General features: G+C 33.4%; 1 protein-coding gene across 3 annotated transcripts in view; it reads right to left on the reverse strand.

Annotated features, from left to right (window-relative positions):
- The window catches only part of LOC107993995 (FH1/FH2 domain-containing protein 3), a 232713-nt gene that overhangs the window by 157375 nt on the left and 50350 nt on the right, over window positions 1-24988 (reverse strand). For all 3 annotated transcript variants that reach the window (XM_062076040.1, XM_062076036.1, XM_017050701.3), the window contains exon 2: window positions 12719-12828. In XM_062076040.1, the coding sequence (XP_061932024.1) occupies window positions 12719-12828 (110 nt within the window). The remainder of the gene's footprint in view (window positions 1-12718; window positions 12829-24988) is intronic.

The following is a 24988-nucleotide window of genomic DNA, read 5'->3' on the forward strand; positions in this document are numbered from 1 at the left end:
AATGAAAAATTTTAATATGATTGATTAGAAGAGTTTCTGAACAGAGTTTTGTTAAATATTTATTAATATCTTGAAAAACGTGTTTAAATCAATGACGTTAAGATGTAAATAAGATACAAGTTTTTTCCTCTGAAGATTACTAATGTATATTAATAAATGTTAAATAAGATGATTGTAATTGATCACGTTTGCTAACACAAACAAGAGATGATATTTTTTAGATTATTTTTTTGAAATCAAATTTAATATTTGTAAAACGCAAGATAATTTAGTTGATTCTCGAAAGGATACGAAATTTTATTTTTAAAATCGAAATTAATCAGATATTCGTATACTCGAAGAATATTTAGATTCGATCTTGAAATGAACCAATTTTATTTTTGCTCGTAGACCAATCTTTTATTAACCCGAATACAATTCAAAACTGAACCAATTTTTTTATATTTAACAAATTTCTAAAATTGATTTTCTCGAAAATTTCAAACGAAAAAATGTTATTTTTTTTTTTTGGATTTATTTTTACATAAATAATATTGCTTCTATTTGATTTATTACTTTCACATTGTATAAAGAAAATTTTATTTGAAACTTCCACTATGCTTCTATGTATAAACATTCAATAAACGTACAATGTAATTTTTTTAGTATTATATTTTATATAACACGTATCATACGATCTTTCAATTTTACGTGTATAATATGATATTATTCATACTTATTTCACTATAACCTACAGTGCATGGATTTTCTAATAACACAGCAGTATGTGTTTTAAAATAGCGGAGTACCTCTTGTTTCAAAACAACGTATGGCTATGTGTATGGAAATAATGTAGCGTCAAGAATATCGGAATATCATAATAATATACATTTCCGAATAAGTAAAATTGTATTTTTTCTTGTAGAACATGAAATAGAAGATCAATATCAATTTTAAAACACAAGTATCATTACATTTTTCTTCTTAATGTATTTTTACGTTAAAGAGAACAATATGTTATAGTTGCTTTTAAAAAAAATTAAGAATATCTTTAAAGCATTTTAAAATTTATATATTCTTTAATCAAAAAGTTTCCCAATCCAAGTATCCAATATTTTTTGATTACAAATTTATCATCGATACTCTAATAATCTATATTTTAATGATTCAAAATCTTACTAGTAAATCTATCTTACTAGTAAATCTACAAAGAAGACCTATAATTTATATATGATATTTATAATCCTTTCTTATATTCAATCTTCATTGGATCATAATAGAAGAAAAAGACAACACTTATATGAAAGAAAATTCCCACTTATGTAACTTTTATGTAATTATCACTCATACAAAGAAAATTCCACAGCAAAATGTGGAATTCTTATATTATGAATGCAAGATAAAATATTCTATAAAATTTAAACGAATATTGGCTCATTCAGGAACTACAAGGAATATCAATTACTTTCAATCCTTAACTAAAATGCGCTCATTCCGTTCAAAGAACACGGAATCGGTGCAAACCAATTGTAGATATCGGTTGATTGTCGGTAATACGATTATGCTACTCGAATCCAATAATCGGATTCTGCATTGAGAAGTGATGGAACCTTCGGTTAGACAGTCCTGATAGTCTCGATACTTATTTGTCCAAACGATTCCGTAGGGGATCTATCAATTCTGATCTGCTCTGATCTCCTTCCGGCCAGTCTATTATCCTGAATTCGTTTAACTCTATTATGCATCGATGCGTTTCAAATGGCGTCTATTTTCATATTCATGCATACGTACATGTAAAGATCGATGTCAGATTAATACACGAATATATCGAGATAGAAAATATTTTTAAGAAATTTTTGAATAATTGATTTCGTTACAAATTTGGATGGTGAATGAATATATGGACAAGGATTTTTTAAAGTTTTGATTAAGTTTAAATACTTGAATTTCAGATTTGAAACTGATATCACTCGGTTGATTCATTGAACATTGAAAAATTCAATCGAATCTAATATCCATTGTAATTTTTTTCGTGAAATTATTTATTTATTTCGAAAATAAAACTTTGCTCAAAAACGTATTACATTTCAAATATTCAAACGTTCAAATAATAATAATAAGTTTGCTAACATTGAAATTAATTTATTCGAATAAAAATCAAAAAAAGAATGGCAATTTTTATCTAAACAACAAACAAACGTTTGAAAAAATTTAGAAATCTTAAATCAAATCATCTATTTGATTATTAAATTATAATTCTCAATATAAAACAAATATAAATTTGTGAAATGAACAAACGAAATGATGTTTGTTTTCCATTAGATTTTTCAACAAATATATTAATTAAATTTTAACGAAACATTTGAATATTTGAATATACTATTATATACGAATAATGGAAACTCTATATTATTATCTACAATATATTATTCGTTATATCTTTATATATACATTTCTATGATCTCGTTTATTTTTGAGTACGAATGTAACATTCGATCAACTTTAAATAACATTCGATAAAAAATCACATGTGGAACTCGTCGAGGTATCAAACGTTCGAATCACTCGAAGTATTTTTGATCAAACGAAGACAATTACTAGACTGGCACTTGACCATCGACGTTTCTATTACCCGGTTCTTGCCGCTCCTATCCGATCGTTACTCACGTTTCCAGGCCGTTTGCCATCGCTTATGGACTCAATTTGTAAATCCCAATCGGTGGACAATGAAACGAACAGAGAAGGTGAAAGAGGCGCGAACTTGATCGCATGGAAACTAAGAAACTGACTCGTTCCAGTCAATGATTCTTTCCCCCAATTTCTCTCGACAAATCGTATATTACCTCGATAAATATTTCTAGACATTTAATGCTCGATAATATTCAGTTTTGTAATTTTTTAAAAAGGGACGATATATAAATGTGATAAATTAATTTTTGATTCTTCTCGAAATGTTTTTTGGACAAATATTTTTAAACAGAAATTATACACATGTTAAATTTTTATTAAATTGTCAAATATAAGTGCAATCGATTAATGTAAGAATTATAGGAATAATATTCATCGAAAATATTTGTTATAAAGTGGAATTAAATTTTTAGTTTAATAAATGCTTCGTTTTTCCGGGATATCGATTTTGAAAAATTGTCAAATACAAATGCCATCAACTGCAATTATTCCGATATTTTCCAATGCATATTTTCGAATAGGGAAAGAATCATTTACATTATTTCAAGTTTTCAATATTATAATATCGTTGAATATTAATTCGCATTAGATGAAAACGAATTTATAACGAATCATTATATATTATATAACGCTAAATTGATAACTTATTCGAATGATACTTGCAATAATTAATATTATACAATGAACTTCCCATTAAAAACGTGAATAAATAATTCACGTTTTATTTCACTTTAAATACGATTGTCGGCCAATTTGGATAATCCTCTATTATCTCCCGTTAGAGATTTTTACAAATAAAAGCGGTATCGGCCACGATTCAAAGCGGTTAATGGAGGAAGCGCGTATATTCGCGGCCATTCATTCACAATAATCGTTCAAACGTCCTTCGCTCGACGCATGCTAATAACATTAGCGTGACAACGCGGCTCGAGTTTACGATTCTATCACGACGGCGTTAATGAGCCGATTTATTGGCGTGCACTACAGCGCAACTATAGATTTAACGTGATAACCTACCAAGGGACAACCGTTATCATGCAAAACGACTTTCTCGGCTGGCATGCGACAAAAATGTTGATGCAAATCGGGAAAACGAGACTCGTGGTTTTCGAGACGGTTCGTTAGCCGGTATGCGCAAATAATACCCCCGCGCTCGTGCCATTTAAAAATTTCCATAACAATCGCGACTTATCCGTATGAATTCTTTCCACCCTCGGCAGAGAGAAAATAAGAGAAAAGATGAAAACGTGAGGGGGGAGGAGAATCGCGATTTGCTTGAGGGGTAATTCGAAACGTTCATTTGTGTGTTCCGAGATGAAATGTAGCGATTGGGGAATTATAATGACCTTTTCATACATTTCGTTCCTTTTTCAGGAATACGCATTTAAACGTATATCTCTGCATTAGATATATATTTGCTTAAACTGAGTTCTTTCTCTTTTGTTTAAGTGATTATTTTAAACGAGATGTTTTACGAATTTTAAAATAACAGCTTTAGGATTAATCTTTACAGGATATTTTGTTCTTGAAATTACAAGTTATTCGACTTCAAGCGCGAGATTTATAAATATATATTAGTAAGCTTCGCTTTGTGATCTCAAATGATGAGATCACTCCGTTAAAAAAAAAAATAGAAGTTTAATCCGCTTTTCTTTTAACCGCGAGCAACTGGATTGCATAATTTACAAATCCTATGAGCTCATCGCGTAAACGTAAAAAATATATTTCGAGGAGAGATAAATCTTATATATAGCTTTTTCTTTTATCGCGTGTTTTAAATAACGTCTTTAAATTTCAACAGTTTTGAAAACAACGTTTGAAATTAAAATTTTCTCGGTCGTTGTACGATAATAATTTTGATAATAATTATGGAACGTAAATATAGAATCACAAGCAATTCCCCTTTACTTCCCCCTATACTTCCATCCGTATCTAGATATATTTTTCGTGAAATATCTATAAGCTGGTTCGCCATTATTTTCTATGACATCTAGCCATTTCCTTGGCAACGTATCAGTTCCATTCTTGTGAGAAACTTGGATTCATGGTGAAAAATATTCCGAATAGGTAGTACTCATATTTCAAAATCCTTTCCTCGTTCGAAAATGTTGTGCAGTCTAAAAGAGGCAAACATCTGTTGGCGCCAAGTCGATAAATAGTGCTAATATTAGATATACATATTCGAGAATCGAAGTTGTTGTATTTATAAACGCGGAAATATAAAATTAATAATAATTTTTCTGTAAAATTTGCACCGAATCACCGATACGAAAATTAAATATCAAATGTTTGAAGTTTTATTTGAATCTGAATATTTGAAAAAGTGCAAAGATCGTTACAAAATGACACGTGTATTTTTAACTAAATATCACTGTAGCCGATTTCAATATGAACTCATCGATTTAACATATATACATTAACTTTGATGTGACATTGAATTCTATCCTTCTTCTAAATATATGAAATAATAATTTTCTCAATTTTTCATACTCCTGTTCTGAATAACTACTGTTATACTAACTTCTATTTAATTTTCTAAATTCATTTGAACTAGATTCTTTCATTTTTCAATACTTTTGATTATCTTATTTTGAAACAGTAAAGTGGAAACATAAGAAATCAAATATAAATTCATTTATAATTAAAATTAGAAGATCAAAATGATACTGGATAAAATAGATTCAAAGCTGCCAAGTCAACAATATTTCTCTGTCAAATCTTCCATTAATTCTCCAATCTATTAATTATATTTGCCTATTCAATATCCTCTAAAATTTTCAAGCAATCAAAATGTTTCAATTCTGATACTTTTCCACCAAATAAATATTTCGAATCGAACATCTATAAATCACTATTTCTTCAAAAATGCAACGAAAATTAAACCGACAAGATTCCTAATTGTACGCAGAAATCCCCTCCCAAAATATTGTTTCCAAGCAATCATATCCGCTTAGAAATTTTTCCATCGATCGAAACACAACAATCATATAGATGCGCACAATCGCCTTTCTCCTTTCCTCGCCGATAAATGTATAAGGTATCTCGGTTCGAGGACGTGTGTACACACCTTAACGATCCCCGGGGCCGATACGTAGGAAGCTGATTACTCATCGTGCCGTCTATGCCGAACGTTTAGCGACTTATTGTGCCTGGTTATTGAACCCCTGGGAGAGTACCCACCATATCCTCGCTGTGGCCCTCCCCACCACCCTTCTACACTCGCGGATATATAGCTTCCATTATAATTATACGTAGTCAGCTTATGTTGTACCTACGTGCATTCAAACGGATTGCGCAATAGAAAGAGACGCGACAATGGCACGTGCTTTATTAAATCGAGAGGGCATCGAAGATCGAGTTTCGAATCGAACGATAAGGAAGAGTCGGGGAAGGATTTATCGAATCTTCTCTATTTAAAAATTTTTCTTTCTACAGTGGATATTGTTAATCGATGGCACGCTGTCCTTCTTAGAGTCAGCTGGGATTGTTCGCAGTTTTAATTATTCAATTTTTAATTCTAGAACTCGCGAGCTGTATAAAATTATGATTCGCGTCGGGAAGATAAAATGGATAGATTTAAGTTTGAATTCGGGTACAGTTTTTTGTATCCTTTTACGTTTTCAAAAAATCGAATGAAATTCTAGAATAATTAATATCTCCATAAAAATTCAAGGATGAAATTTCATAATTTGCCTTAGCGAGAATTAAAAATCAACATTCGATAAAAATATCGAATAAAAAATAAAATAATAGAAAATAAAAATACACGAATAAAAACTCTCCGATAATAATTCCAATAAAAATATCAACTATCAATAAAAATCCCTTGTATCCGATTTCCAAAATGTCCATGAACCATCGCGTGATATAACTTTCATCGTTTTTTCCAAAATTTTTTCCAACAATCACAGCACTCGTTGTACGACACTTTCGATAATTCGACTTAAGGCGCCTTTACATCAATCTCCCCTCAAACTGTAACACGATCAGAGGCTGGTTGCCGGCCTAACTTCAAAATTTCTTCTCTATATAACTTTGCCCGATGTTCATTAATCCATTAATGAGTTAACGATCTGAGACGACAGAAGGCAGAAACTCGAGTTCCTTGCGGGCAGATCGCGAGACAAATGTAATTAATTAACTCATCGTGATCCAAGTTTTCCGGCTTATATATAGTATATATATACTTAGGGATATACTCTCAACCCTTCTTCTTAATGCGCACGAGATTGATCGCCATAATTTTGCGACCGTGTACCCACGCGTTCTAGAAATTCATAGCAATCTATTCCCACGAGCCGTGCACCGAGGTGAGGAGGGAGAACTGTTTGAAACTCGTGACAGCCTCCCAGGACGCTGCTACGTCAGGTTGCGCCTCTTCAACGTTCCAAACCTACGACTTCGATGGTTATAAGTCTCGTATAAGTCTGTTTTATATCCAATGTCTGTTGCGTTGTGAATAATATTGGGTATGGTCGATCGATAAATTTTGATACAGAGGATCTTCTTGGATCGTAATCGAATTTATGACCGATTTAGAAACGACGGAATTGTACAATAGGTTTTAGCAAGAAAGTGAAAGTATTTCTGATATTTTCGTGATATCGAAATGTAATAATATCTCTTAATGAATTAGATACCTTCATTTTATTATTTCTCCGAACGAATATCATTCACATCTCTTCAGTTTCAACTTCACGAATCTTTCTCAACTTCCGGAATCCGGGCGGAGAGAAACTTTAATTGGGGCATTTTACTTCTAAGTGGCAGACGATTTGTTAACTTGACTCTCCACATTGCGTATTCGCTGCGTGTAATACCGTGGAAAGGAATTAATTTTCGCGGAACACAATGGCCAGGAGGATATCGCGAGCAAAAGTTGCAGCGTGGGCGGTCCATCGCGAGACGTTACGACAAGAAGATAAACGACCGACCACGCGAGACACCTTCTCATCTTTGTCCGGATTTTCCACACTCTTGATCCTTGGTTTTCGCAATTTTCACCGGGAGGCTTTCACGAAGAAAATCTATGGAGAGAGCATGGATCGACGTGGGTGGCTGAACATATTGCGGCAAAACGATGGAAACTGGGCGACGTGACGTGTGGGCACGGCCTTGTAATTTCGAGTTTTATCGCCGACCGCGATTGAGTTCTTGAGATTACGAGTTTTCTTGGATTTGGGCAAAATTTGAAACGAAGAGTAATTATTTGTGATATTTATTTATTTCGAACTGCTAATGTACTATATTTGAAAATATAGGCGATATTAATTTATTTAAAATTAGAAATTTTAAGTATTATTATTTCGTTATTTTTTTTTATCAGTCGGTAGTTTTATTAATTATAAATTGAACTTTGATAGCTTTACTTCTGTTTGAATTACGGACACGAAAATTAAATTCGAATTTGGTGAATGACGTAATTCTGATGTGAATACGTGAACAACGTAATGATTAAAATAAACGTGCTCAACTTTTGGTTATAGTAGAATATATACCGATGGAATATACTGAGTGTTTTCGAAATTTGATGTACCATCAAAAAGGAGATTTAAAAATAAATTGAAAATATAGAATAAAATATTGTGTATACGAAATAATTATTTGAATAATATGTACGAATGAAGAACAATGGATAATATTTGAATAATATTCGGATAAAAAATTGAAGATATTTAAAATACTCGAATAAAAATTGTATTCTATGTGAATGTATAAATATTAAAGTTTCGAAAAATCTTAAATTTGCAATAGAAATTTGAATCTTGCCAGAGTTTATCATAGTTATTTTATACTATACCTAACAACTGAGATGTACATCGTTCCAAGAACAGATCAGTGCCTAATAAAAGATATATAATTATCGCGTTTTCAAGATATCGTCATAACTTCAAATAACAAAACATGAAACTTGTTGCATAAATAAACAAAATAAAGTAACAAAATGCAATCATTCATCACTTGGCAAACTCAAATATCTTTCACAAACAAAATTCTCGTGATAAATATATACAAATTCATTATACCCAAATCTTAAAAAATTATAAAATATAATATATAATATATAAAAAAATTAAACGTACATAAATAAAGAAATACTTCAAACAAAAGCATCATCATAAAATGAAAATAAAAAAGAACGATACATACAATAATTTTTCACGTATATTCCACGTATATTCTTTCTTCCTTTATGAATTCTTTCAATGAATATGAAAATCTCCAAACCTAAAAATCTCAAATAATATTCCAACCAATCAAAAATCACGTCCCAAATTTGATATCGAATCTCAAATTAATTCGCGTTCCAAAATTAACCGAACGTGTTTATAAATTAACATAAATAAACATTCGAAATCCTTTTGGGAATCTGAAAAAAATTCCATCCCATATTTTCGAGCATCCGTACGCCTAGTTAATACCCAAGGACGAGAGAACAAGGAAGAAAGCGCGGGGGTGGTTATCGAACGCGGTCCAGCGTGGCGTGCACACCGGTCGGTCGACAAATTTCAACCACAGAGCCAATATCGGGCGGAAAAACGCGTTTTCATCTGATCGAGGGCGAGCCATGGACCGTGTCGTTGCCTCGTTCGACTCGTGTGGGCATCGACGAGAAAGGAAAAGAAGAAAAGAAAAAAAAAGGGAAAAAAAGAGGGTCGGACCGGTTCGCCGCCGTTGTTGTATCGGAGAGAATGGAGAAAAAGGGGGAGGCGGGTCGAGACGAAGGCAAACGTATGACGTCGTTTCGCGGTTCGTGAAAATTCCAGCATTTCAAATATTAGAACGAGAGCACCAACCGGTCAAACATTTATTTAACCTCGCTTTCGGCCCTTCCCTCTACCTGTCTTTCGTCAATCCGCCATCAATCCTCTGTTTCCAACCCCTATACCCGATCCATGCTGCGAATACTATTTATTCCGATAATATTTATCCGATTCTTCGATAATTCTGCCGTATCTGTCGCTCCAGATCTTTGCAGATATACGAAATATTTGCGTATCAGATGTTAGATTTTCGCGAGTGTCGCAAGAAGTGGTGGTAGACGGATTTAATGAATAAGGGATGCAAAGATTTTCTGAAATTTTCTTGGATGAATAATTACGAGTTGAAAATAGCACGATGTTATAAATAAAAACGAACGATCCACACTTCGTTGACGTGACACGAAATTCAAATCGTCGAATCATGAATATCGTGAGCCGAGTCGAAGAGGATTCGCGGTTGCACAAGTCCTCTAAGAAAACACAGGCTCGTAGGATGTAATTTTCATCCAATGAGTAATTCATATCGATTCGCCTCGAGGAGGAAGTCAATCTCTTCGAGTATAGAGTGTGTTACACACAATGAACGCGATGAATCTCTATCTCCTCCTCTCCACCCCCGTTTTCAGCAGCCATTGTGGCGGAGAAACGAGCGTAGGTTTCATTGGAAAATCGGCGAAAACCTCGATCTTCGGGCTATGAACCGGGAATAATCGAAAATGCGATTCCTCGATACTACTTCACGAAATCGGGTGAGTTGCTTGGTATCGATCTTAACGCGAATCCGATATGCGACAGATTTAAACCACGCTTTTCGAGAAATAAGTGGTTTTTTTATCGCGCCCACTGAAGAATTTTCCATCTAGAACGAGGGAATATTTGAAAGGAAACACGAATTTTAATTAAGTTGAAGTTGGATTTGACATTTAAAATGAGGTACGTGTAGTTTTCTTCCTTTTTTCTCGCGTTTTTTTGATGGGATTTAAAGAGGTATTTAAAAGATTTTTTTTTTTATATTTAATTACATTTGAAATATGATTGTTAAGATCAGATTTAAATTGATATTTATAATATTTAAGGAAATGACAAATTAAGGGATTCCGTTTAAATGGAAATGGAATACATTTTGTTTTCTTTCTCGCCATAAAAATAAAATTATGTATCCAAACTAACTAAATATTCATTTTAATTACGATTTTTCTGCACTTCTTCCTCTTTCAAGCGACAAAAGTACTACGTACGCCATCTGTTAATACAGCATTATAATAGACTGGGGAAAAAATTTATATCACGATCGAAGCTAATTATTCTCGCAGTTTCTTCAAAATTATCTTCACAAAAATATAATTCTCGTTTACCATCTTCCAATTTAAAAGCTTTCGTTACACATTTTTTCATAGGATGAAAAAAAAGAAATAATTAAAATAATTACGTTTAACAATCTGGTCCGAACAAAGAGCACAAAGAGCTCAATTTAAATCCTCGTTACTATCCTGCCGTTTCACACCACGTCATTAACACCACGCAAAGAATTTTCATCAACGCACGTACATCCCACCTTTATATCCCTTTTTTCATCCTGGAATCGTCTCGTCGAATGGAGCATCGACTTTGCTAAATATATACGACTGCATCTAATCTGAGAAACTCGAACATGAAGTGAAAGCAACGGATATATATCCTGCATTCAGAGGTGTTCTTAATTAACACTAAGAACATTATTCGGCAGTCGTGTCGATTATTGAAAGCGTGCTCGACACGACTCGACTCAAGGTCCTCGAGATCTTGCATGATGCGAAATTAACGCCAACAGACTAATTTCTCTCCAAGCCGGTCTTAATTAATCCTAGATTCTTATCTTCGTCGTGATTTTCCACCGACACGCTTCCACGCATAATAACCGACCGATATGTGTATGAATATAGAAAAAGATTACTGGATCAAGAACGAGAAAAAGTCGTGAATTAATCCCCCTTAAAAAGGAGAAACAAGAAAGTGAGTAGTATCCTGCTGCGACCTAATTACATTCGTTGTCGAGGAACGTAAGATAATATATAAAGGAATGGATGATTGTGAAATCCTATAGATAGATAGATAATTGAAAATGCGATTATTAGTTTTGATTTTATTAGAGTTGGAAAGAGATGGCGCCAATAGTTTAATCAACGTAAGTGAATTAATAGAAAAATTTATTTTCATTTGATAAATAATTTCTCTTCTTTCGTTGGAATTTTTTACTCGGATATTTTAAATAATTATGAATCTGAACAAAGTTAAAGGACTTTCATCTAATGAAAGTATCATTTCCACGTGTCATTCATAAGAAAATACGAAAGAAAAATAACGAATTTATCAACATTATTCAATTTAACGAAATATATGTCGAGGAAAACGAGTCAAAATTGCGAGGAAAGACCTACTTTTTCTTTCCTGGCATTATTTCCAGTTCCCAGTAACACGTCAATAGATCAGGATCAGTGTCATCAATCTCTCACGGCTCTATACACGTATATACAGACTCTCATCCTGTTTAGTGTTGCTGATTTAATTTAACATGGCCTGAGACAAACAAATTTTTCTCATTGCGTTCTTCAATTCTTTCGGTAAAATAGCAAAAGCTGTATGAAATTTATATAGTTTTATCTTATTTATATAATTTTTCCTTAAATATTCAAGAAAATTTATTCAACTCATAATATAATATTACGTAAAATTATCTTACTCATTCTGAATAAATAGCTTCTATTTATCTTTCGTAATTGAACGAATCATTTTGTATAATCTAACCTCGTAATTTATAAGACCCTCTAAATATTCAACCTAAATTAGTAAGAAAGTTTATACGACTTAATATGTCTTAGTTGAAAGGCCTTAATTCCACTACGTTTACACGATATCTTTTCGTCCTCACACTTACTCGAAACATGCCTGCAAAGTTTGCTCATATATCTTAGGAAACAGTTTCTGTATAATTCAGTTGTCCCAACACGAGGTAGGTAAAGTACATCGAATCTCGTGGGATCAAAGGTATCAGAGACGGGTCTCGATGCATCTCGAAGGCTCAATAAACAAAATATTCGTCTCCAACAGAGTTCCGACTAATTATCTGTGATTAATTATAAAATATATTAAGCCCAGTATTATGCGATTTTAAGCTATTCAAAAAATAATATGCTTCGAAAAAAATAAAATTTTTAATATATATATGATTAATAATTGTAGTTCAAAACATTTTATGGAAAAGAGATATACTTGAGAGATGTATTAATATTATATAACGTAAGACTTACTTGGTTTGAAAGCCTTCGAATTCTTCTTGTTGCTCACTGATGGAAGCTTCGAGGTCCAAATAGGCACCATAGTCGCCATCTTTGTAGAGCTGGAGCGCCGTATCATCGAGCTGTAACAAAAAAGAGATATATTGTTAGTAATATATCCAACATTAAATTAATGAACTTAATTATATTTAATATGAAATATAATAGTGATATAAAATACACGATCTTTATATAGCAAAATATTTTAAATATAGATTAACATAAATTTTCATTTATATTTGACAATATTTAAATGCAACTATATAGTACATAAATATCAAATTTAATTTACTTATCTTTTTACTCGAATAATCACTTTTATATAATAATTTAAAATATAAAAACACTAACATAAATATAGATAATGTTCGAACATCATTGCACATTTTTACACAATTTAGACAATTTAATTACAACAATATATTTATAAAATAAAACTTAAAAACGTAACAATAATTACTACTCACGACAAACTATAAAATATAAAATGATCCATTTCACCCCCAATTCCCAATCAATCACCAAATCGAAATTCATACGATGAAATACAACTTCATACATCGCATAACCACTCGACGAGTGGAAATTACATCGCATCAGCAACATCACGCCACCTGACGGCGTAAAATAAAATTAAAAAGCTACCCAGCTGTCGCAAATGATAGGCAGTTAAGTATCGGTCAATTTTCTCCTTTAACCGTTTCGAAACGGTTCAAACTAGCCTCCAGCAAAGAGGCGACCTTTCACAATCCAGGGGCGGAAACTATTCCCAACTCGTCTCCTAATTTTAAACTTGCGATGCCACTTTGCGAACTAGACGGTTTCGTGAATTACACAGGAAACTCGTCTCTCCTTCCCCTTCTTTAACGCTCGACGACTTAAACACTTTCTGATTCTCGTAGTGGGTCCACGTGGAGGGGATATCGGGGATCGTGTAAATTCCGGTATCGGCTATAAACGTTCGTTTTCTATCCCCCGTCGAGCATCCTTGAAATTTTCGTGTCGGAGAAAATTGTGAGGGAAGGGAAACCGTTTCGCGCAGTGGAGCGAAGATTTGTAGCGTCGAGGTATACGGATCCAACAGGGGGAATTATTGGGGATGTGGAGAGGTGGATTCGAAGGGAATTCCTGAGAAGTTTGCTGAGGTAAATTGTAAAATGTAGTTTCGTTGTGTATAGCCAAGGCTGGAATACTGTTTTCCCCTGTTATCCTATGTTTCATTGCTGGTTTATTCAAATTGGTAGGATCGTGGAATTTAATCACGCATACTCGATCAAACGAATTATTGTGAAAAATGTGTTTGTTTGTAGTGACAAAAATTATCACTAATAAACCGATGATAAAACGTAACAATTATCTTCTCTATCGATCCAGCGAAATGATAGTTTTTCGATGAATCTTCTAAATGAAATGCGCTTAAAGGAAGATTCACTTTAAGCTCTTTTTCTCATTGTAGATTTTTTATAACTTCCAAGAAATGAGTTCAACGTACGAACAGACGACTTACGGGTCAACAATCTGGGTTAATGCAAGCTAATCTACTAAATTTATCTGCGGATCATTTGGTTCACGTACGTTTCCGTTTATGCAAGATGATAATCTCTTCATCTGACATCAGGTGGTCTCGATTCGCTGGACACGCGATATTAAGTCACTAAGTTACATCATCAAATCGTTTCAAAAATAGAAACATTTAGCTCGTGAATTATACGTACACGTAATGGAATTATATCAAAAACACGGAGACCGTATAATAATGACGATGAAAATAACTTTGTTAGCTGATTGTGAACAGTGATGGATAACTTTCAGTTCCTGCGTGAAACGAAAGGTAAAATTGATTTTTTATTTTGACTGCCAAATTAGAGGCACGCAAATTTTTTCACATCTTTTGAGTGTAAATTCAGATAGGAAAATTAAAATTTGATCAAAAAAAGAAACAAAAATCTTTTTCGTTTATTTCCGATTAACAAATCGTTCGACGATAAATCCTGAAAGGATTAAATAACGGAAATGAAGCCTTTCTTCCCTCGATCCGATTCTTTCCTCGAGACATCGCCGATTCCCAAAGGTTTCCACGACACGATGCCAGTATTTTTCGAAGAAATAAAACCACGAAGATGGTAGCAGAGAGATATTACGAAAAAAATGTGAAGGAACGATAGAAGTTGCGTGGCCTGGAAGAGACCTGGAGAGGTAAAGAGAAAAGGAAAGGAAGGTGTAAAGGAGAAAGTAACGGTAGATAAACCGAAAACAAGGAGAATGAGAAGAGAAAAATAGCGGCGAGCCGGTTGAAAAGCCGTGGACGAAAGCTAAATGTCCGCTTTAAAAATAGTCGAGCTACCTAGGTCGCTATATTTGTGATCCCTGTTGTCGCTGGAAAAGTTATTTTCCGCTTCCGACTTCATCGTGGCGTTCTCTTCGACGATACCTCGAAAAACGATCGTTTAAGAGGTATTAATTAACGTTCAATGGCGCGTCCGTTTTTCTGAGGATGAGATACGAGATCGTAGAGGAATTCTCTTCCTGATCTTCGATGTACAGAACGTTTTGCGATGGGTAGAACAGAAAAGGAACGAAGTGGCTTGATAATGGAGCAAAATAAATTGAAAACGAGTATTTAACTTGTGCGTGAGTTGATTATTTTTCTTCAATGATAGCGCAAATATATGTGATTGACTAGCATTAATTAAGGATTTAATTATCCTTTCGATATAATTGCTAAAGTTTCGTTCAAGATTTTCATTTGGATTAAATTTTTGTTTATCACTGTTATGTAATATTTTTATCCTTATTTTTCGAGTTAAATTTTACACTATGGTCAACCATAACACATTTTCCTCAATAAATTCCTCATTTTACCTAATATTTTATCTATCGTCCACCAATAATCTTTTCATTCACGATCTCATTAAAAAAAAATACATTAGGGATAACGATTGGTGGGTAAAAACTTGAAACAAAATACAAAAAAAAATACAAAATTGTGCGTGTACGCGGTTTATTCCCTCTAACGCCAACCAGAGAAACACACGCGGCTGACCTATATTTCTAAAAATCACAGCTTCAAAATAGTCTGCCGGTTATAATGCAGCGGTTCAGTCAAGCACGCGCTGCATTTCTCCGGTTTCTAGGCGTCCTGCATTCGATGGAAAGCGAATTGCCTTACGTAATCCACGTGTTGGAGCTGCGTCTATCTCTCTCTCTCTTATACTGGCCTTCAGGCGACAAAATTGGTTAACCGGAAACGCGATGCACAGAGAGCGCCACCGTAGAAGATGCATCACGACGATTGCATCGTAACTCCTAACAATACGATGACAGAGTGTTTGTACCTTTGCCTTTTGAACTTGCGTCACTTATGTAAGGAATATATTTAAGGTTCTCGAGAATTGTGTTGTTTGAGACACAAAATTATAATTTAAAAAATTTATATATATAAGAAAATTTAGTAGATAAATATATTAAATGCAATGAATTAATTAGTAATGGATTTTCTCTGTTTTTAAAATTGTCTGTCATTCTATTTAATTTTTCTGTTTTATTATATCGTGAAAAATTCCACTGTTTGGAATTCTGAGAAAAACCGTATTATAGAATAACATGGTAAATATTTATCTTTCCGCGTGTTGTGTATTTAATATTCACATCCGTTTAATGAAACCTATTAATATAGCCGATGAATTCATTCGATGAATCATTAAATAATATTTACCTTGAAACGAGGAGCGATTTCTTTAAAATAATAAAAAGTGTCGGAAATAATAAATTTTATATTTGCAAACATTTTAATAAATAATACCGAACTTAAACTGTAAATCAATATATAGAAACATAGTATAGAAAAAGATTTCGAAATATACATATATTAGATAAATTAAAAGAATAACAGATAAACTAATAGATAAACTTTAATATGCATGATAATACCTTTAATAATCATTTGTATAAATAATATTAACAACAGGGATAAAAAATAATTCCATTCCTGGAAGAAATATGAAAAATCTGCACGCTTAAGTTACATAAACAGTTTCATCAACATTCACTTTTCTACGAAGATGAAAAAAGAACCTGCTCCTAATGAATCCAGAGAATTATATCGCCGACACGAAATGGCAAAGTGAAAACAGTCCCCCCTCGTGCACGTTCGATCAGGAATCTAATTAATCATAACATTAATCCAGTTCTACCACGCTCTGATAATTCCCTCCCCGATCCACGCATCATGGGAAAGTTGTTTAATTAGCCACTTAAAGTCTCACGGGTCTCGTATGTCTTCCCTACGGACAGTTCAATGTTTCCACACGTCCCTCAGGATCCACGTTGAAGAAACTTTTCACGGATGCGCCGCTGTCGACGTGTTTCAAGTGGAAGCGATCTCGAGACCGCTTCTTTCGCGGAACGGTACGTCTGTTCTCTATCAAAAGACATGCCATAAGTAGTTGAAAGTATATACAGTCGATCGCAAAAGTATCGTATAAGGAAATTTTACGTGAAATTCTATGAAACTATTTCTTACTCTTTTTTCCTTAGAATCAGTTGAATATGGTTATTTCGCGAATAGGAGATTTCTTTCGTACAATTTATTTCTTACAGTAGAATTTCACACTTGAATATTTATTGGCGTTACTTCGATGAAGAGTGAAAAAAAATAAATAAAGTAAAAAAAAAAAAAATACATCCGTACAGTTTATGAGTTTATACACGAGTTTATGAGGATGATGAAGTGTGAAGAAACGACAGATACGAAAAACGAGAGTTGAGAGATTAATATGCATTTGAAATCTGAATATCGTAAATATTCGAATATTGTAACTTGCGTATACTCGAATTCAATTTGTTTTTTTCAATTTTACTATCGTTTGGATCGAGCACCGAAGAGATTTTCTCCCAGTTAATCAATTTCTAATTTTAAAATCATTAGAATTACATGAAAGAATTAAGAATTGCATAAAAAAATGTTATAAAATATTATGAATATTAAGAAAGTGACGCAACGTTAGAAATATTATGACATTAAAAGTAAAGATTTATGACGAGCTACGAGTTAATCTCCGGTTAATCTACGGTATTTAATTTCAAATCTAAAGTTCATAATTTAATTTAACACCGTGAAATTACATCGACTATTTTACGTAAGAATAAGATGACTTGGATGGTACAGGAATTACGAGTTCGCTGTTCCATATTTAACTAAGTCGTACGTCGATATCGATGGGGAAAGTTGCAAGGCTTCTTCCTGTGATATAGCACACGATGACACAAATGCGCTATCTCAATTACAAGTTAATACGAGTAAAGTCGCAATGGAATGTGAATTATGGATGGATAAAGATCGATCGTTTGCCTCTGCAATTTCTGATTAAAAGTGAAAGTACATTACTACAAATTAGAAACGCGATAATCATAATAAATTCGATAAAAGTGAAATGGTTGATCGATTTAAAGATATACTCCATTACTTTTTACAAATTTTGAATTTTGAATAAAAATTAAAATTCGAATTTCCGTGACATTTGTATAAATAAATTTTCGAAGGATAGTAAACTGGAAATTTTATAAGATTTGGAAAATTATAAAAATTTCTGCAAAAATTACAAAATCTCAAGCATATAATAAACGTCTTCCTCTAACATTTAATTAATTACACATATACGCTTGCAAATAATTAATATTAATAAAACTAAAATGTACTTTTTAAAATCACTTTTTAAAAATTTTCGTAATATTCGTATTTTATTCGTCAAATAAAAATTCCAAGTCAAACCGTTGCTTATTAAATTAGCCCGAATGATCGTCACGGCGAGAGGACTAATCTAAATTAAACAACCGTTCAATTCGTAAAGAAAACGTTACAATTCCATTATGCAAATTCATCGGGTCGAAGCCGTTTTCCACGGAGGGAGGGAGGAGGGGGGTCGAAATAACGAAAAACGCTTCGAGGAAGAACCTGGAGGGCTTTACCTTATCCGTAGCCCCGAAGATAATGAAAATTCAAGAACGTCCGTCGATTTGACGGAACTCTGGCGGGATAAACGAGATAAACGAAAGCCTTTCCGAGACAATTAACCGAGATAGGCGAGCACGTTCTGCTCGAGTGTGCGAAACTTTCACGATCACCTTCTTTTTATTCGCCATCACCTGCCAGACTATGCACGCGATCGAGTAACGCAGCCCATTCACGGAAACGCACAATTACCCCATCGATCGATAGAAGAGATAAGCACGGTCTAAATATCGAAAATAGGCTTGTCTGAGGATACTTGATCGGTAAAGATTTGTAGCGAGATAGGAAACGCCTTTTCGCGTTCATTAAGAGGTGTACAAGTTGATCAATTTTATGGATAATTGGGTTTATCAATCCTTTATCGGTGTTAATAAAGGTGATACATCTGGATTGACATTCGAATAATCGAATTGGAAATGATACTTTTGAATACTTTGGAATGTTTGTTTTAGAATTGTGATAAATTGTAAATTGATTTTTTAATTATTATCTAATTTAATTTTTAAAACGATATCCTTGTCACCTTACTTTTGTTACTACGTTTATATCAAATTTAAAATTTAAAATTTTAGCCTTTTAAAAATTAAATATTGAATCTAATGATTCAAAATATTAACAGAATTTAAGCTACCAGATCTATGAATGAAGAAATGATTTGATTAGAAACAACCATTAATTGTATTAATTATACGTAAATAAAATAAAATAATTGTAATATTTTATATAATTAATCGATAGATATTATCATATTAATTAATTTCATAATACATTAAACAACAATTCACGTTCAATTACGTATTAGTAGAAAATCGATAAAGGTAGGAAATTAATTCCAACCTGAAATGTCCTTCTCATTCCGTTAAACGTGACACCAACTTGGATCAATAAGCTCTCGCGAAATTATTCTGCGTCGTTACGCCAAAAATCTGCCGTTCATTAAACGCTGTCGCAATCCTGTCTAATTATTAGGAATCATTTGGGCCCTTTCTGGCGTAAACTCGTCGAAGGGATTCACGCAACGTGGAGTTAATTCGAAGTAGAGCAATTACACATGGAAATACAGGAATATCGATCCCCAGCCACCATTGTCTCGTTAACAACTTCGTCAAATTTTGTCAGCAATTAGTTCGAGTTATTATTGATCGAGTTACCATTCGATTATGAGGAAGTAACTTCCTGCAAGATTACATCGGCCGGAAGCGAGTAACTACGTTTCAGCGGAATTTAAATTAAATTTTGACGAACTTGGGCGGTGATTAAACACAAGATCAAGTTAGATGTAGTATCGCGTTGCGTTTAAGATTTCTCTTCCTTTGGATTAAATTTTAGGACAATAACGAATAAAATTAAGAAAATTATATTTAAATATTATAATAGAAGAATAAAAGATAAAACTATTGTTTAATAGAAGTTAAAATATTAAATTTGTTGTACAATTTGAATCAATTTAAATGAATATCAATTTATATTTATATTTAGAGATTCTCTAAGGGTAAAAGTTCGACGATGCAAACTTGAAGGCAAAAATAAATAAAGTTCGTTTTATAAAATTTTAATAAATCACGAAAATTATACAAATTTTAATATCTATTTCTTTATGATCTTTTTGTTAATAATTAACATGTTCGGCTAAAAATTCATATTTTATATAATTCATTGACATAATGTATTCGCTTTGAATTATTCTTTACACTAAATAAGTAATGCAGTGTAAAAAATTAGACGTCGCTTGGGCAATTAATAATTGTCACTACGCGGAAAACAGATGGGAACTGATTTGAATTTGAAACGACCGCCAATAAGCGAATAATTCCTAGAACAGCTTGCGAATGTTGAAGCTTAGCACGCTTGAATGGCGATGTGGGCGGCACGTGGGCACGCGAATACGTTCCTCTTCAATCACCGGGAACGAAGACATCTCATCATTGTCAGAAGAACGTAAAAGAGAAAGTACCACGTGCCGTGGTAAAAATTTTCAAAAGATCGTATATAAAAATATGCAAAATAAAAAAATGATACGCGTATTCAAAAAAAAGAAAAGATTCTCCTCGAATAACACAATATTCTAACTCGAAAAATTTGATTTTGGAATTGAAATGAATTAAAATATTGTTATTGAATAACAAGAACAATTATGAGGATATACTATTGATTGAATTAATTTTATTTTTACAAATAACTTTGAGCATAACAGAATATGCAGTAAAAAATACAAAATTAATGATATATTTTTAAAATTCTCTAGAAATTTGTTTTTCTAAATAAATCAGTTCTTCGAGAATTCAGAACGGTGTCAGTTTTAATAAATGATGAAATCTCATCTTCGATTATGACGATTATTTCCTTGCTCTGTTACCTTCCAAGAGGAAATAAGATTGAATGAACTAAGCAATACCAAGGTAAAGTGTTCGTTACATTTTACCTTCTTGGAATTTGCCAATCATCCATACCTAACTACACCGACTTCCTCTCCGTTATTAAAGATGATTATAGACGACATTTCCAATTTTTCCTCCTAGCAATCGACAAATGCAGCCGCTGAACCGATGATTCTATTCTGTCGTCTTAATGCTCGTAAAGAAAAAAAGTACTTAATACCACATCATCATTGAAAATTAAACCACCAATGGTCGTCAGATGATCCAAAAATAGAACATGAAATACAAAAATTGCCAACAAGATATATTCGAATCAACGTTTAGCATCGTAGTACACTATCTATCTAATATATTATTCATGAACCCCCGAATAAATACAAAATCATGAGAAAGATTGATATAGCTTTACTTCTCGCACGATAAATTCTTCGATAAATGACGATATTGGCGTCTCCAGCCTCGTTTCATCGATCGATCAGTTTCGAAACGAATTGCCAGGGAACGAAATTTTCGCGGTGAAGCATCGACGCGTGTCCGGCCAGTTTTCGCGCCATAATTTCGGCCGTTGTTTACCACGACGGATGTTTCCGGCGATGGATATCCGCTCGGTGCACCGTGAACAGTGCGGATACATCTTTCGTCCGGATAAATAATATCGCGGAAATCGAAATTAATGGCGCCCCGTTATGATCGTTTTTCGATGAATTAAATGGAATGTCGCGCCACCGCGAAACCGCATAAATTACCCGCTCGCTCGTTTATTCGTTTGTTTGTCCGAGTGCATTTTTAAATCAGTTTATCTTCGATTATATCGGCGCGGTAATCGATACGGAAACATTGGATCCGTGTGTGACGAGCGTGCGTTTATCGATCTGGATCCCGTTCGAGTGAAATTTTTTTTTTTACTGGAGACGAGAAATTGTATTTTGGAAACAATGGAAAATGCTCGTTGCGTTATTTCGTTTATTAAATAAATACAGGGAATTTTATATTTTTCATATCGCATCTGTTGAATCGTAAATTCCAAAGTATATAAATATAAAGTGAGGAGAGAAATATGTTTACGTTTATATCGCTAGGTTTTTATTTACGAGGGTACTTAATAAATATTTCAGATATAAACGCAGAACATGAATGTGCAGAACCAAAGAAAAAAAAAGAAAGTATATTTTCATGCGAATTTTTCACTTGTCATAAAAATAATGTTCCTCAGACGCAAGTTTTATCTTCAATATTCTATGTGTATTAATCTTTTCTTGCAATCATTTTTTCGAACAATCTCCAATATCGAGGAAATGTATTCATAATCGTTTTCAATAATATTCCAAATCTAATTGCAATAATAATTAATAATTGTAAATCTTTTTTTTTTAAACTTTATCGTGCAAACCTAAACCGTATCTGATTGAAAGCAATAAATAAATAAGTAAATAAATCTTCCACTTATTACGAGACACTTTTTATAGCAAGAACTCGTGCAACTATATTTCTTCTTACGAAATTTTCTTGAACGAACGAGAAGGAAGTTTGTTTTCGGACGTCTGCAGATGGTGGCTACTAGAGAGTTGAAAATAGTGGGTGGTTTGGAGTTTAGATGGAGCAATTCCGAGATAGAAAGTTACTTGTTCCTGAAAACTTATTCGTCGACGTGGTCAAAAAGTGATCTAGGAACGTTTAATGAAGCTCGGCGAACAAAATTTAATGTTTAACCAGCCACGAGCAGTTTATCTCGTGATAAATTTCAGGGTTGATTACCGACATTCTTCACCGTTCTTTTTTTCTTTTTTTTGCGCCATCTTAAATGTTCTTCTGCGAGTTACAAACAGGTTTATCATTTCGTAGTTTGCCCAATTCCTTTCTCGAGAAACGAAACTTTTCTCTCGATGAAAACGAATTACTGGCACAGTCGTGCGAGAAAATTAAAAACAGATAATCATTGTATGTTATAGTTCAACAATGAAAATCAATCAAAAACAGAAATTAATATAATAATGCTTATTTCATTTTGTCAAAAAAAAAAAAAAAAAAAAATACATATATTATTATACATTCTACTATCGTTCGCCATTTTTCATTTTCACGTAAAAATTACTTTATCATACGAATCGATAGCCATTTTAACGTGTTTGGATTTCAATAAATTTTTCGCAGAAAGGAAGAATAAAAATTTGGCCAATTGTTTTCTCGCTCGAGCGAATCCTCCCTCTTTGCTTGTTTCTGCTCCATGGAATAGCACCTGCAAGAAGGGCGACTGCTCGAAAGGCAATAGCACGCATCGACTTGCATAAATACGACTCGATTTTTGCCAGGACAAGGGACGAAGAATGGCGCGCTCGCTTTTGACTTCAATGGAACCTGTTTACCGCATGAATGATTGAACGGTGCTCGGGAACTCGATTCGAGCATTGCCGATTACACTCTGCTCGTGCTCTTTTTTGCCCTGTCTCGGCAAGAGATAAAATTAGACATCCGTGTGCTCGATTTCGAGGAAGACGGTCGAGAAATATCACGTGGTTTAGGCGAATCGGTTGAAAAATAGAATGCTATGGGTATCCAATATAAAATCGAATTCCGTGCAAGCAATTGGGGAATTGTTTCAATTTAAAATTTAAAATTTGTTGGTAAAAATATAGTTTAGCTATTTTCGTGAAGAACATACAAAATGTGAAAAAAAGCGAAGAAAAATAATCGTTATTATCAGGATTGTGCTAAAAAGGAAACAATAAATAAAAGGCTAACATTTTATATTTGAGATTTCTCCTATATCTCCTCCAATATTCAAACGAGGTAAAAGAAATTTAATATTACCTAGGTTATTCTAAATAATTATTTTAAAAAATTCATAGAATGATATTTCCACCGCGAAAAATATTATCGCAATACGAGTAATAATAATCGAAATAAAAGATCGAATATCATTAAATTCAAAAAGTTCACTGTATGCATGTTCAATCTACGAACCATTCATCATCATCAAAAGATTGATAGAGAACAAACTAATAAATCTCATTTATCACAACAGCAATTACACTTAAGAAACACGTCGATTCAAACGATCCAATAAAAAAAACCCCAATCACCGACAAAGAGCAATACAATTCTTTTCTAGTTACAATCGACTCATCTCCCTTCGAGAGCCCCGACAAAAGGCGATCGATCGGCCAAAGAGAAACAAGCGTTTCATTGCGCTAACGCACATTGATTGCCGTTACGTAACATCGCGTAAATAATACGATTACATTCCATCAGGATTGCACAATCGAAGGTACAACAAATTACCATAAGTCATTAATCATTATTCTCTCTCTCTTGCTCTTTCTCTCTCCAAACAGAGATGTCGCCATAGAATTAATCGTAAGCAAAATTCGAGTCTCGAATTGGTAAATATTTTGTAAAAGTGTTTCGCCTCTGTCCAGAGACGACGAAATAGAAAGCGAACTAGAAAAGGAGGAGAAAGGAGAATAACGAGGACAGGGTGAAACAGAGGAATAATATCCTAGAAATGGTCCAGCCATTCTCCAACCTTTCCCATTCCATCGTTTTCGTCATCCTCCACTCTTGGCTCGAGTATTTCGACCAGAGGAGAGGATTCTTACCACGGGAATATTCCTTTGTTACTTCTTCACAGGTTCTTGCGCGATAAAGAACACAGGCTCGAGAGGCATGGCATCTCATCTCGAGAGCACCACTTCAACCGACTTGCTCTTCTCGCTCGCCCTTTCTCTCTTTCTACCAGCTCGCAAGAGCTCCTTTCCACTGCCTCTGCGCTTGAAACGTGTCTCTCTCACCTGTCCCCTTCCGATTTTGTATATTTATAAAGGTAATAGATACTTTTTCGAGGATGTTTCCGCGCGC

The sequence above is a fragment of the Apis cerana genome, linkage group LG6 (assembly GCF_029169275.1).
Source record: "Apis cerana isolate GH-2021 linkage group LG6, AcerK_1.0, whole genome shotgun sequence".
Taxonomy (NCBI): domain Eukaryota; kingdom Metazoa; phylum Arthropoda; class Insecta; order Hymenoptera; family Apidae; genus Apis; species Apis cerana.